The 11,865-nt window shown below is 36.6% G+C and overlaps 2 protein-coding genes across 2 annotated transcripts in view; one reads left to right on the top strand and one right to left on the bottom strand.

The window, feature by feature from the left end:
* The first annotated feature begins 228 nt into the window (after positions 1–228).
* On the top strand, positions 229–2,340 carry LOC143233429 (neuroglian-like). The gene is made up of 2 exons (XM_076469637.1): positions 229–461; positions 812–2,340. Exons 1-2 carry the CDS (start codon positions 304–306, stop codon positions 1,020–1,022), a joined length of 369 nt encoding a protein of 122 aa, XP_076325752.1. The 5' UTR covers positions 229–303; the 3' UTR covers positions 1,023–2,340.
* Positions 2,341–2,826: 486 nt separating this feature from the next.
* The window catches only part of LOC143233428 (ras-related protein Rab-7L1-like), a 44,543-nt gene continuing 35,504 nt past the window's right edge, over positions 2,827–11,865 (bottom strand). The window contains exons 5-7 of the mRNA XM_076469636.1: positions 10,782–10,963; positions 4,652–4,773; positions 2,827–4,312 (exon numbers count right to left, since the gene is read on the bottom strand). Coding sequence (XP_076325751.1) covers positions 4,198–4,312; positions 4,652–4,773; positions 10,782–10,963 — 419 coding nt within the window. The 3' untranslated portion in view covers positions 2,827–4,197. The remainder of the gene's footprint in view (positions 4,313–4,651; positions 4,774–10,781; positions 10,964–11,865) is intronic.

The following is an 11,865-nucleotide window of genomic DNA, read 5'->3' as shown; positions in this document are numbered from 1 at the left end:
CATCACTTATTATATCCATATGCACGATTTAAGGTAATAGATTTTTCTCCAAGAATATCAATAAATCAGGAATAAAAATAAAGTTTCAGTCAAGGGCCACAATTTTAAGAACAGTAACTTTTTAGTACCTAAAACAAAGTGTTAAAAATGAGATTGTATGTTGAGCAAAATGATTTAAATGTGATTATAGAAACACATTGTCACTTGCAGAAGTTTTAGGTGTGTAACATTGTTTCTTTCCACACAGCAGTAGCAGCTCCAACATCTACAGATAGCGTAGCTACTGCTGCCTGGTTCATCGGTATGATGTGTGCCATTGCATTGTTGTTATTGCTGCTTATTATTGTGTGTCTGATCAAGCGAAACCGGGGAGGTAAATATTCTGTCCATGAGAAGGAGGCAGCACAAGGCCAAGACCTTGACTATCCTGATGATGGTGGCTTCAATGAGTACAGCAAACCGTAAGTACTGTACTATAATTAGCACCACTTTTGACAGTAACATATTTTAACTGATCATGGGTCCCTAAGGAGAACCTGAAGTATTCTACAGTTGTTTAGAGTTAAATACAAGTCCTTTTTTGTGTCCTCTCAAAATCATATTTTACTTATATCTTTAGTGTTTCTTAATGCACATATTGAAATTCAGATTTGTATTGTTTGTTTAATATCTAGTATCTTTCCCAGTCACTATTATAAAGTCATACCAGATTTAGATAAACAAGTGATTTTCTTTGTATTTTACTGGATGTGTGCCTTTATTTTGGAACAAATGTTTGAGAACGATTTATAATGAATATTGCATGCTTCAGACCTAGTAATGAGAATCCTCAAGCTGGCAGTCGAACATCTCTGAACAGTAGTCTGAAGGGTCCAGAGAGTGAAACAGACAGCATGGCTGAATATGGGGAAGGAGAGGCTGGCCAGTTTACAGAGGATGGGTCATTCATTGGGCAGTATGGAGCAAAGAAAAAGAAAGAACAAGAATCAACTTCTCCTTCAGCTTTGGCCACATTTGTTTAGGGCCTCTTTTACTGTTTGGTTTTATTGAATACCTTAAGAAGAGACAGTCTGTGTGATGATTTGTCCAGGCCAGCTGCCTGGACTTGTGGTTGTTGAAAAAAAAAAAATCAGTTTTTTAGTAAAACCTAAGTAGGCAGCTTTATCTTTTTTAAATTTTAATTGTGAAAACAAAATTTATCTTATCGTGAAGTTTTTGTGTGTCAATCCAGTGTTTCTTTTCTTTGAATTGCTAAAATCAAACTACTATGGCTTAAGGATGTACATTGTTTTCATTGACAGAGAAGCACAAATATAATTCCTTTTTCTTGTTCTAGCACAGATTAAGTTGTAAATGACACAGAATTCTCTAACATCAGGACTAAAGTTGATATGAAATAAAGAAATGTTTCAGCCATTAGTTAATGTGACATATTTTAGCTTACACGATCTACAGCTAGAGATGTATTATATAAGTATATATATATATATATATATATACATATATTATCTATATACATGTACTATGGTTGGTGCAGACATAGTTGGCCACCTTTCATGTGTATAATTTTCTGTAGTTAAGTTTGCTGGAGTCATGTTTGTTTTTTTTTTGTCCTTTTTTTTTAGTATTAAATGTCTGATGAAAAGTGTGTGATATGAAACTCATTGTGGCCTTTTAATATGTCATTATGTTTTTATAGCCAGAGTGCTGAGTTTTACTGGATCGTATTATTTATACGCTTGTTGATCGTGTAGCTTGCCTTTTAAAAATGCTTATTTCCCCAAAACACTCAAGATTTGGCAAGCACATACCTCATCATACACTAATCAAACTTTGTTAGTGGTCACATTGCCATTTCAGTGTTTATCTGGCAGAAGTTGCATTGTTTGTGATATGCTTATATACTTTGAGCAGACCTTGTAACTGTAACTTTTTAAAAAGGTGTAAGTGGCCAGTACAAATTTTGACTAGAATTTTGTGTTTTATATTAAGTTTCATGGCACTACATTAACGTCGTCTTGTGACTTGGCTTTTGAGTTGTGTTCGTGTTTGTGTTTTGTACCTATGTTTTCATTCCTGGCTTGAAAGAATGTGAATCATTTTATTTGTAGAAGGTCCTGTTATTTCTCTGTAAATCAGGTTCAGGCAAGAAATTTGGGTTCACGTGAACTGTCAACTTTCTCCTCTCCTAGTATAAGCTAGGTTTCAATATCTGTAGACGTAGCGTTCTACTGGTAGTAATATAGGACTGTTTCTAGGTGTAACCTTCTTCCATTGTACACTGAAGCCAGAAACTGCTGTTTTATTAACAGAAAATAAAGGATAACTTCATCCTCAGAACCTTGTATGTGATAATTCTTTACTAAAATTTGTTTACCAAAATACATTATATTTAGATTAAATTTAATGGCAAAAAGATAGTTATCTGATGTCTGATAATCACTGTATAAAAGTAATGTGAAAGCCATCTGTTAAAGGCATAAACTTCATTTAAACTGTGTTACATCAAATCAAAAAAGCTGAATGAAAGTGGGGAATAAACATCTCCATTGAAAACTATCTTACAGAAATGTACACCACATATAATTTATTCATAATAGCACAATAAATTATAATATTTTCTTGCAAATCAAAGGTAACAGCAGCTAGTGTGTTAGAGAATTTCATATATAATTCATGACTGAAACTTGCAAAGTTTTGATTGTATAAATTACCTTTGTTTTTACCAGAAATCACATTTTACTAATGCATGGTATTACTTAGGTAGAATATTTAATTGAGCTAAAATTCCTAACACGCATATTTAAGAATTGACTTTTGCTGCTCATGGTATTTAAGCTAATTTATTTCATCTCAGAAAAAAATATTTATGTATTTAATGTCAGTTCAGCATAATGTATTATAAGACTATGCTTATATTTCATTTTTCTATGACATCTTTTTTCTTTCACCATATTAGTGAAGTATACCTTTTAAATATATCTGTTTATCAGTTTATTTATGAATTCATTGTAAGTCTCTTTAAATTAGTTAATTATTTTTTCCATGTAATCACAGATCACCATTATAAAGTGATTGTTTTACTAATTTTTTCTAATATTAACTGGAGAAACATGATTATTAACATGTATAATGGACAACCTGTTTCTGGTTTATATCTTTTAGTACTTCCAAGCATCAATAGGAATGATACATTTTTTCATACTTTCATTTGCTTTTATTGAACCAAAAACTCTTTCAGTGTTGCAAAACAAATCCATTTTGTTTATTGTTAAATGACAGTATGAAGGAAAAAGAAATTCAGATCCAAAAAATATTTATAGCAGCCAATCCCTCTGAGTAAAATCAGATACCTTTTCAACAACACAATCATCCGTAAGCTGATACAAAATGAAGGAAATTTTATATTCACCAGTCACTTTGAAGTAGATTATAAATACTGCTCATTAAGAAAGTATATAAGGTCAATGTTTCCATCTGTTTTGTTATGACATTCCTAATAACCTTATTAGTTGCTGGCTGCAAAACCCATCTTTGTGGAAGGTAATAACTAACTCACTTAGTTGTCTGAGTACTTGTGTCTGTAAACTTAAAATCAAAATTTATTTTAAAAAATGGAAAAGTGCTACCTTATTTCAGAGTGGTTTTTATTCCCCTTCTCAAACAAATTTTCTGAAACAAAATAACTCTGTGGAAAAGATACAATAGTAAAATCTGGTAAATTCTGGGTGATGGATGCTAATGCACATAAATAATGGTTCATCTTTATAGCAAGATGTATGAAAATAAGTATATAACTGTTTGAAACTGTAAAAAATAGTATCTATATTAAAAACGTTACAATGAAAAAAATCTGTTAACAAAGATAAGAGGTATATATAATAATGAGGGTTTTGGGAAACAAATATTGCTGTTATCCCAACTTAAGATACATTTCTTTAACCAGCTAATGCAACAGGTGTTCCCTATCTGATGAGAGTTATGAGAAATAAATATTACTGTTATCCAACTTAAGGTTAGTTTCTGTAAACCAGCTAATACAACAGCTATTCTCTGTCAAAGATGCTTTTAAGAAAACATTTAATTTTGAGTAAACAGGTAATTTTAGAAACTAGTGGTAATGACTTAATATACATTTGTGTTTATTCAACAAGGCACTTAAAAAAAAATAACTTAATTTTCATGTTTTAAACCATTCTAGCTGCAGCACTTTCTTTTCACATTTGTTTTTTCATTCAGGGTGAGCTTACTGCTGTCCATCAGGTGACCTCCCAAAAGGTCACTTTCTTCTTGCATCTTCTCCACCAAGTATCTAAATCATAAACTTGGATACTCAGTTACTTTTAATTACTAGAAGAAAACTTATACCAAACTCATAGAGCAAGAGACATCTATACAACAAATATTTTGATAACATCTGTGTTTTTGTGTGATATTTTTATAGGGCTAGTCTAAAACACTAATTCCTGGCCATCATAGCAAACTGTACAAATTTCATGAGTATTGGAAAAACATGATAGTGTTTATCATATCTTACTGAAATAAAGAAAAACAGTATATCCAGATGTACGAGTAACAGGGAATGTCTTTGAAGGGTATAAGGTTAAATTCAAGGTTTCTTTCACATTGTTATGATGGAAGACGTACTTACCTCATGGAATCATCTACCATTGATCCTTCTTTAGCTGATACTTCTGTCCAGCTTAGAAAACCACTTTCCTGGTACAATGCCTCCACCTCTTCTGGCATGACCTGCCTGTCTGAAAGATCACACTGAAACATCAGAAAGTGGAAGTTAGTCTTAGTGGACGAGTAGCATTATCCATTCATGTGATTCTGTGCTGTGCATTTACCATAGAACCTTTATGATTTTTTATTGAAATTGAAATTTTTATGAGATGACACTCAAATTGCATTTCTTATATTTGTCAACCAACATGACATTCTTCAGTTAGTTATTGCAATCAAGTTTAGACATCTTAGACAACACTGGCAAACATGCATAGCTTATGGCAATCACGTATGTAGCTGCAGTGAAAGCTGCAGTTTCTACGTGATAAGATGAATATCATCAGTCTCCATTGTGTTAAAAAAACTGTACAGTTAACTTCACTTAATAAAGACAAACCTGCAAAAGAATTTTTTCCAGGAAATAATGGACCACAAAAAAATGAAAATGTAACAAATGAACAAAATAGAGTTTTCAAGTAATGTGAAAATATAAGAATTAAAGTCCCATAGCACTTGATTTAATTCAGAAGTCTAAACAAACAACATGGGATGTTTGGACACATGGAGAAGTCTAAACGAACAACATGGGATGTTTGGACACATGGAGAAGTCTAAACGAACAATGTGGGATACTTGGGTATATGGAGAAGTCTAAACAAATATTGTGGGATTGGTTGGTTGGTTTAGTGTTTTATGGCACAAAGCAGCTACGCTATCTGCGCCAAACATCTGGTAAAAAGTTAAAATTAAAGTAAATTTAGTAAAATTTATAAAAGGAAATTAAGGTAAAACAAAACAAAGTTAAAAAATAAATAAATAGTATAAAACCAATGTTTACATCTAGTCTACAGCGGTAAGAGAAAAACTACAGTAATACAAGTTGTGAAGGACTTTCTGTAGCATAATTATAATTATCATAACTCGCCAGGAGGACTAACAGGTAGGTTCAAAAACCACCGTCAGTCACCTAAAGTTGGCCTTTCCAGTCCTGGTTCCAAGTTATTTGACGTTATGGCCATTATCATTAAAAGTTTTAAGAGGCTTGTAGTAAAATTTTAATTATAACTCACCAGGATGACTAACGGGTAGTTCAAACAGCAGCGTTAGTCACCTGAAGTTGGCCTTTCCAGTCCTGGTTCTAGTTATTTGACGGTACGGCCATTTTCTAATTTCAAATCGAACTAGATGGACTTTGATTCTTAAAATGGAATCACATTAAAAAGGTCTAATATATAAATTAAAAAACAAACAAACTTAAATACCATTAAAAGATTAATGACTTTTAAAACTAAAAACATTTCCAAGGTGGACAGTGCCACCATCACCAATAACACTGTCTAACGTTATGGATAAACATTGAGACAGAACATGTTTAAAATGGTGTCGTCGTTCAGTCATAATGACGGCAAGACAGTAAAATGTGGCTTAATGTGACTTGAATGTTACACAGACAACACATTGGTGCATCAGTCCCAGATAAAAGAAAACGATGAGTTAAAAAACTGTGACCAATGCGTAGTCTGGTTAGAACAACTTCCTCTTTCCGATCCTTACAGAAGCAAGACGGCCAAAGTCAAAAAAGGGTTTTATTTGGAAAAGCTTGTTTTCACGTTGCCCACTCCAAGTCGACCACCAACTGGCATAAAGCCGAGCCTTGAATACAGGACCACAGTCCATGTATGGAACAGGCACAGCGGTGGTAGTGCCAGAGCAGGTAGATTTAGCTGCAGTGTTGGCGAGATCATTCCCGTGAATTCCAATGTGGTCCGGTATTTAGAAAAACTGGATAAAAGTAGATGTTGAAGAGAAATGGGCCAGTCAGTTTTGAATATCGGCGAGAACAGGGTGTAAACTAACGTTAAGTGATTCCAGGGCCAGTAGAGAACTAAGCAAGTCAGTATAAATAGTGCAGTTTGAGTACTGCTTAGCTTCTATGTGATCCAGGGCAAGAGAAATGGCGTACAGTTCAGCAGTGAACACAGAAGCTTTAGAGGGTTCTGCACCACCGAACCACAACAAAGCATGGCAGAGCCCACATAGTCACCTGATTTCAAATCATCTGTATAAATAGGAATGAAAAGATGGTTCGAAAGATGTTTAGCAAATAACAGACAGTATTTCCAATTGGGAGTATCTGTTTTCTCAGATGACCTAAAGATAGGTCAGATTTGGGGACTGTAAGAAGCCATGGTGGGATGGGCTGACCAGTGGATACATCAATGTTAACCAAGGACAGATCCAATTTATCCAACTGCGATATGAAGGCCAAAAGGAACAATGGTAGATCGTCTATTCTGAAAAGTATGGCCCACCGAGGAAGAGAAACACAACCCCAGGTGGGATGCTTTGGTAAGGAACGAGGTTTCAAAGAATATAGTAAAGACAGTTGCAAATGGCAGTGATGCAAAGAAGGTTCATGAGACTATATTTAAGCTCTGAACTGGGGAAGTGCAGAAAGCCCTGGTGCAGAGTCGAAGTTCTTGATGATGAATGGGGTCCGAGATCTTGGCAGAACCAAAGACCAGTGACCCATAGTCGAGTTTCAGTTGAATAAGATCACGATATATCTTTAGTACAGAGCATCAATCCGCTCCCCAAGTGGTGGAAGAGAGGACACAGAGGATGTCCAGTGCTCTTGTACATTTGACTCGTAGCTGCTTGATGTGTGGTATGAAGGTCAGCTTACGGTTAAAGATAAGCCCCAAGAACTTTGTTGCAAGGACCAGAGGCAGCACAACTTCACCAATACGGAGTTCAGGATCAGAGTGAATACCTCGTCAGCGGCAAAAGTGCATGCAAACGGTTTTAGAAAGAGAGTTAAAGTTGTTTGCTGAGGAACACTTCAGTAAACGATTGAGGGAAGTCTGTAGCTGCTGCTCAATATACCTCATGTTTGACGACTGACATAAGATGTGCAAGTCGTCGACGTACAACCATTTGCAACAGTAAAGGGAGTTGTTCAGTGATGGCATTAATCTTTATACTGAAAAATGTGACACTCAAAACACAGCCCTGAGGGACTCCAAATTCCTGTACTAAAGAATGGGAAAGTTTCGAACCCACACAAACTTGGAATCTCCTGTCCATTAAAAAAAATTAATCGAAAAGGGTAAATGGCCACGTAACCCATATACATGGAGGTCTCGCAAAATGCCATACCTCCATGTTGTATCATAAGCCTTCTAAATGGCAAAGAATATTGATACAAGATGTTGTCGTTTGAGAAACGCTTCTTTGATTGATGTTTCAAGCCGAATCAGGTGGTCCATGATAAAGCGCTGTTGTCAGAACCCACACTGGGAGGGCGAGTGGAGGTTCTTTAATCCGAGGAACTAAACAACACGAGCATTAACCATCCTCTCTAAGGTCTTACACAGACAGCTTGTCAAAGCAATTGGATAGTAGTTTGAACGAATCTTGGGATCCTTCCCAGGCTTAGAGAAAGGTAGGGCAATAGCCTTGCGCCAGGTATCAGGAAAACATTCTCCTGCCAGCTCCGGTTAAAAACAATAAGAAGAATAGCAAGAGAAGCAGAAGATAGATGGCACAACATTTCATAGTGTACATCATCAGGTCCGACCGATGTACTGCCAGACCAACAAAGGGCCAGTTTGAGTTCCACCAGTGTAAAGGGACGATTATGATCATAGAGACAATCAGCTCGAATGGAAAGAGGCGATCGCTTTTCCTGAGTCTTGATGGCTAAGAGAGTGGAGGAAGAAGCAGAAGTACTAGATACCCGGCAAAAGTTTTTACCTAGAGTATCTGCGATACTTTGGGTATTAGCTAATTCCTTGCCATCAGAGAGCAAGATCGAGAGAGGGACAGAAATGTATTACTCACTGATCTTTCGAACCTTATCCCATATGACTTTTGAACTGGTAGTAGAAAATATGCTGGTTGTGAACTTAATCCGAGATTCCTTCTGACTTTGACTTCTTACCCACCAAGCATGTGTATGGGCCTGCTGGAAAGCGATGTAGTGCGAGTGTGGGATACCTACGTAAATTATCCCAGGTACATTCTTTAGCCTTCTGTGCCAAGTGGCATAATTCCATCATGGACGAAGATATCGTGGAAAACGTGTCGAGGTTTCAGGAATACATTTAGCAGCTGCCTGTATAATACAGTCAGTCAATGCTACCGCACAGTCGTCTATTGATGGTTTACAGACGATGGCAGGATCAAGTTCTGTGAGAGCAGTGAAATAGAGCCAATTGGCTTGATCCAGCTTCCATTGGGGCACACGGGTCGGGTGGCATCGACCACGGCTAGTCTCTCTCAAAATTATAAGAAAATGATCACTGCATCATGGATTATTGTCAAACCTCTATGAAAATGGGAAAATAGTGAAGGGGAGCAAACCGAGATCAATAGCAGTGAAGGATTGACTAGGTGCATGAAAATAAGTAGAAAAACCACTATTGAAAAGAGAAAGCTTGTGATCAGAGAGCATACGCTCTACGGAGCGACCCCTACCATCAATATCAGCACTTCCACAGAGGAGATGATATCCACCAAAGTCCCCCAGGATTAAAAATGGAGACGGCAACTGTTCAATGAGAGCATCAAGGTCTGATTGATCATAGGTCTCTCCAGGCGACAGGTAGAGAGAACAAACATTGATGGTACCTCCAAAGAAAACACGGGTGGCTACGGCCTTCAAGGGTGTGTCGAATGGCAAAAACAGGGTGGGCACATTCTGATCAACCAACAGTGCCACCACTCCATGCACTTGTCCATCACACAGCCTGTCATTTCTGTACAAAGAAAACCGCCAAAAGGTGACTTTATCGGCAGGTTTCAGAAATGTTTCCTGTAAGGAAAGACATACAGGATGGTAGAAAACATCAATTTTGATGTCATCCAAATTAAAACGTGAACCTCGACAGTTCCATTGTATCAAGGGTGTCCATTTTTATTTATGTGTAGGCGAATTGGGTGGAGAACCTTTCTGTTTACGACCATATCTTTTGTCTTTATTGTTTTCATTCGAGGTAAGAGGATTCCAGCGACTGAGGACGTGAACAAATAATAGTTTTGCATCTTGGGGTGGGAGAAGTAAATGTACCCGAGGAAATTCCCTTACCCGGAACCAAAGGAAGTGAATCTTGGGATTTGCTGGAATGTATCTTTGGGACAGAGATGAGTGTTGAAGAGATGGGTTCTTCTAGTCCCTTCTAAATTAAAAAAGGGAGACACTTGCCCTAAAGATTTGTCTGAAAGAGAATGTAGTATAAGGAAATGAGGTACAACAGGTGTTACAGATGTTGAAGATTGCTTCTCAGAATCTTCAAGACGTGGTCGTTTACCTATAGACTGCTTTTTCACTATTTTGTTTACGATTTTATTTGGAGGTTCCATAATAAAAAAAGAAATATTTCGGTGCTCACTGACCCCATCCACCATGGAGCCCTACGAGGGGACACACTACAATGTCAAACAAGGACATCCAACACTGGTACTTGGTTGACCCTAACCAAAGTGGACCAGCCGATTGACCCAAGGGGGGCCGTCCCAAGGCCGTCCGTCTACAGGAACTCAAGGTCAAAGTGGTGTGTTAGGGTTGGACCCCTCAACCATCAGGATCCTCTCCTCCCCTTCACGGGTCACCACGCACGGCAAACACATGGGTGAATGTTTAGATCCCAGAGAAAGTAAACTGAAAGAACAGAACCTTCCCTGGTAGCCCCCCCCTTACCACGTACAGGAATCCACACCGAGTGGAACAGTGTGGGATGTTGGGGTATATGGAGAAGTCTAAACGAACAATGTGAGATGTGTGGGTATATGGAGAAATTTAGATAAACAGTGTGTGATGTTTGGGTATGTGGAAAAGTCTAAATAAACAGCATGGGGTGCTCGAGTATATGTTTAATGCTTTGTTATGACTAGTAGAAGTAACTAATATGGTTAACACTTTCTGTCATAACTAATATAAGTAACTAATATGGTTAACACGTTATGTAACAACTCATATAAATAACTGATATCATTAACACTTTAGTTAGACTTTCCATTGAATATTAATATTTACAAAGATAAGACACCTTGTTAGCTAAAAGTAAACATGGTAAAGGACTTCCATCGGCCTTTTCACACTTGGCATCAACGTCTTTCTTCCACTTGAGAGCATTATTAAATGTCTTTCTGTTGGTCAAATCAAACATGATAACACAGCCATGAGCATCCTTGTAATAGACTCGTGTCATCCAGGTAAATCGTTCTTGACCTAGTGTGTTAATGGTCAATATAAGTGGTCAGTTTTACAATAGAAATCTTGTATTTAATACTTTACAGACTCAGTTTCAATATGTGTGATGGTCATAGCAACATGATGAACCATTCAGTCATCATTTAATTAGAATAAACCAAGAGTCCCTGTTTATACTTAGTCTATCACTTCTAAATAAGGGACATCAAGTGCACATGGACTACAGATAGGTTTTTGTAAGGTTTTTGAAAATTGGTGTTTGTAAGTCATCACAGATTTGGTGGAGAAACTATTGTGTATTTATATTTTACAGATTTCACATTAGGTTATTTCGAATCTGTTTTTACTCATAGCATCGTAGGATCTTATTCTTATCTACATCTGTTACGTATAACATGTTTCCTGTTAAACTCTTATCTTTCAAATGCACCTGTATGGTAGATAGACCTAAACCACATTGTATTCCTGTGTTAAATTGAATGAAAAATATTGATTGTAACGGACATAATTAGACCTTGTGGTCTAACTATAACATACCCCTTATAAAAGTGTGGGAAAATGTCAATATCAACACATATGAAAACTTATTACCTTAGCTAATAACACAATAGTAGATGTGTTGTGTAAAAAACAAACATCTATACCAACACGTATGAAACGTCTTACCTTATTTGATAATTTTATAGTAGATATGTTGGAAATGACGTGTAGATGAAATATGACAAGTTGCAAAACACACAGCTGGTTTAACACTGTAGACAGTATTCTGTGTCTCTCTACACAACTAGTTTAATACTGTAGACAGTATTCTGTGTCTCTCTCTACACAACTAGTTTAATACTATTGACACCTTTCTCTGTTTTCCTCTAGAGTTAGTCTAACACTGCACTGTATAGAACCTTCTGTGTTTGTACCTCTAA

Source organism: Tachypleus tridentatus, chromosome 12 (genome assembly GCF_004210375.1).
Source record: "Tachypleus tridentatus isolate NWPU-2018 chromosome 12, ASM421037v1, whole genome shotgun sequence".
In the NCBI taxonomy this organism is placed as follows: Eukaryota; Metazoa; Arthropoda; class Merostomata; order Xiphosura; family Limulidae; genus Tachypleus; species Tachypleus tridentatus.
The sequence above is the reverse complement of the archived record's forward strand: the minus strand, read 5'-3'. Positions and strand labels throughout refer to the sequence as shown.

Coding starts and splice junctions, on each gene's coding strand:
- LOC143233429 (XM_076469637.1), top strand. CDS start 304: ATGATGTGTGCCATTGCATTGTTGTTATTGCTGCTTATTATTGTGTGT. Junction 462..811: donor TTCAATGAGTACAGCAAACC/GTAAGTACTGTA, acceptor TGCATGCTTCAG/ACCTAGTAATGAGAATCCTC.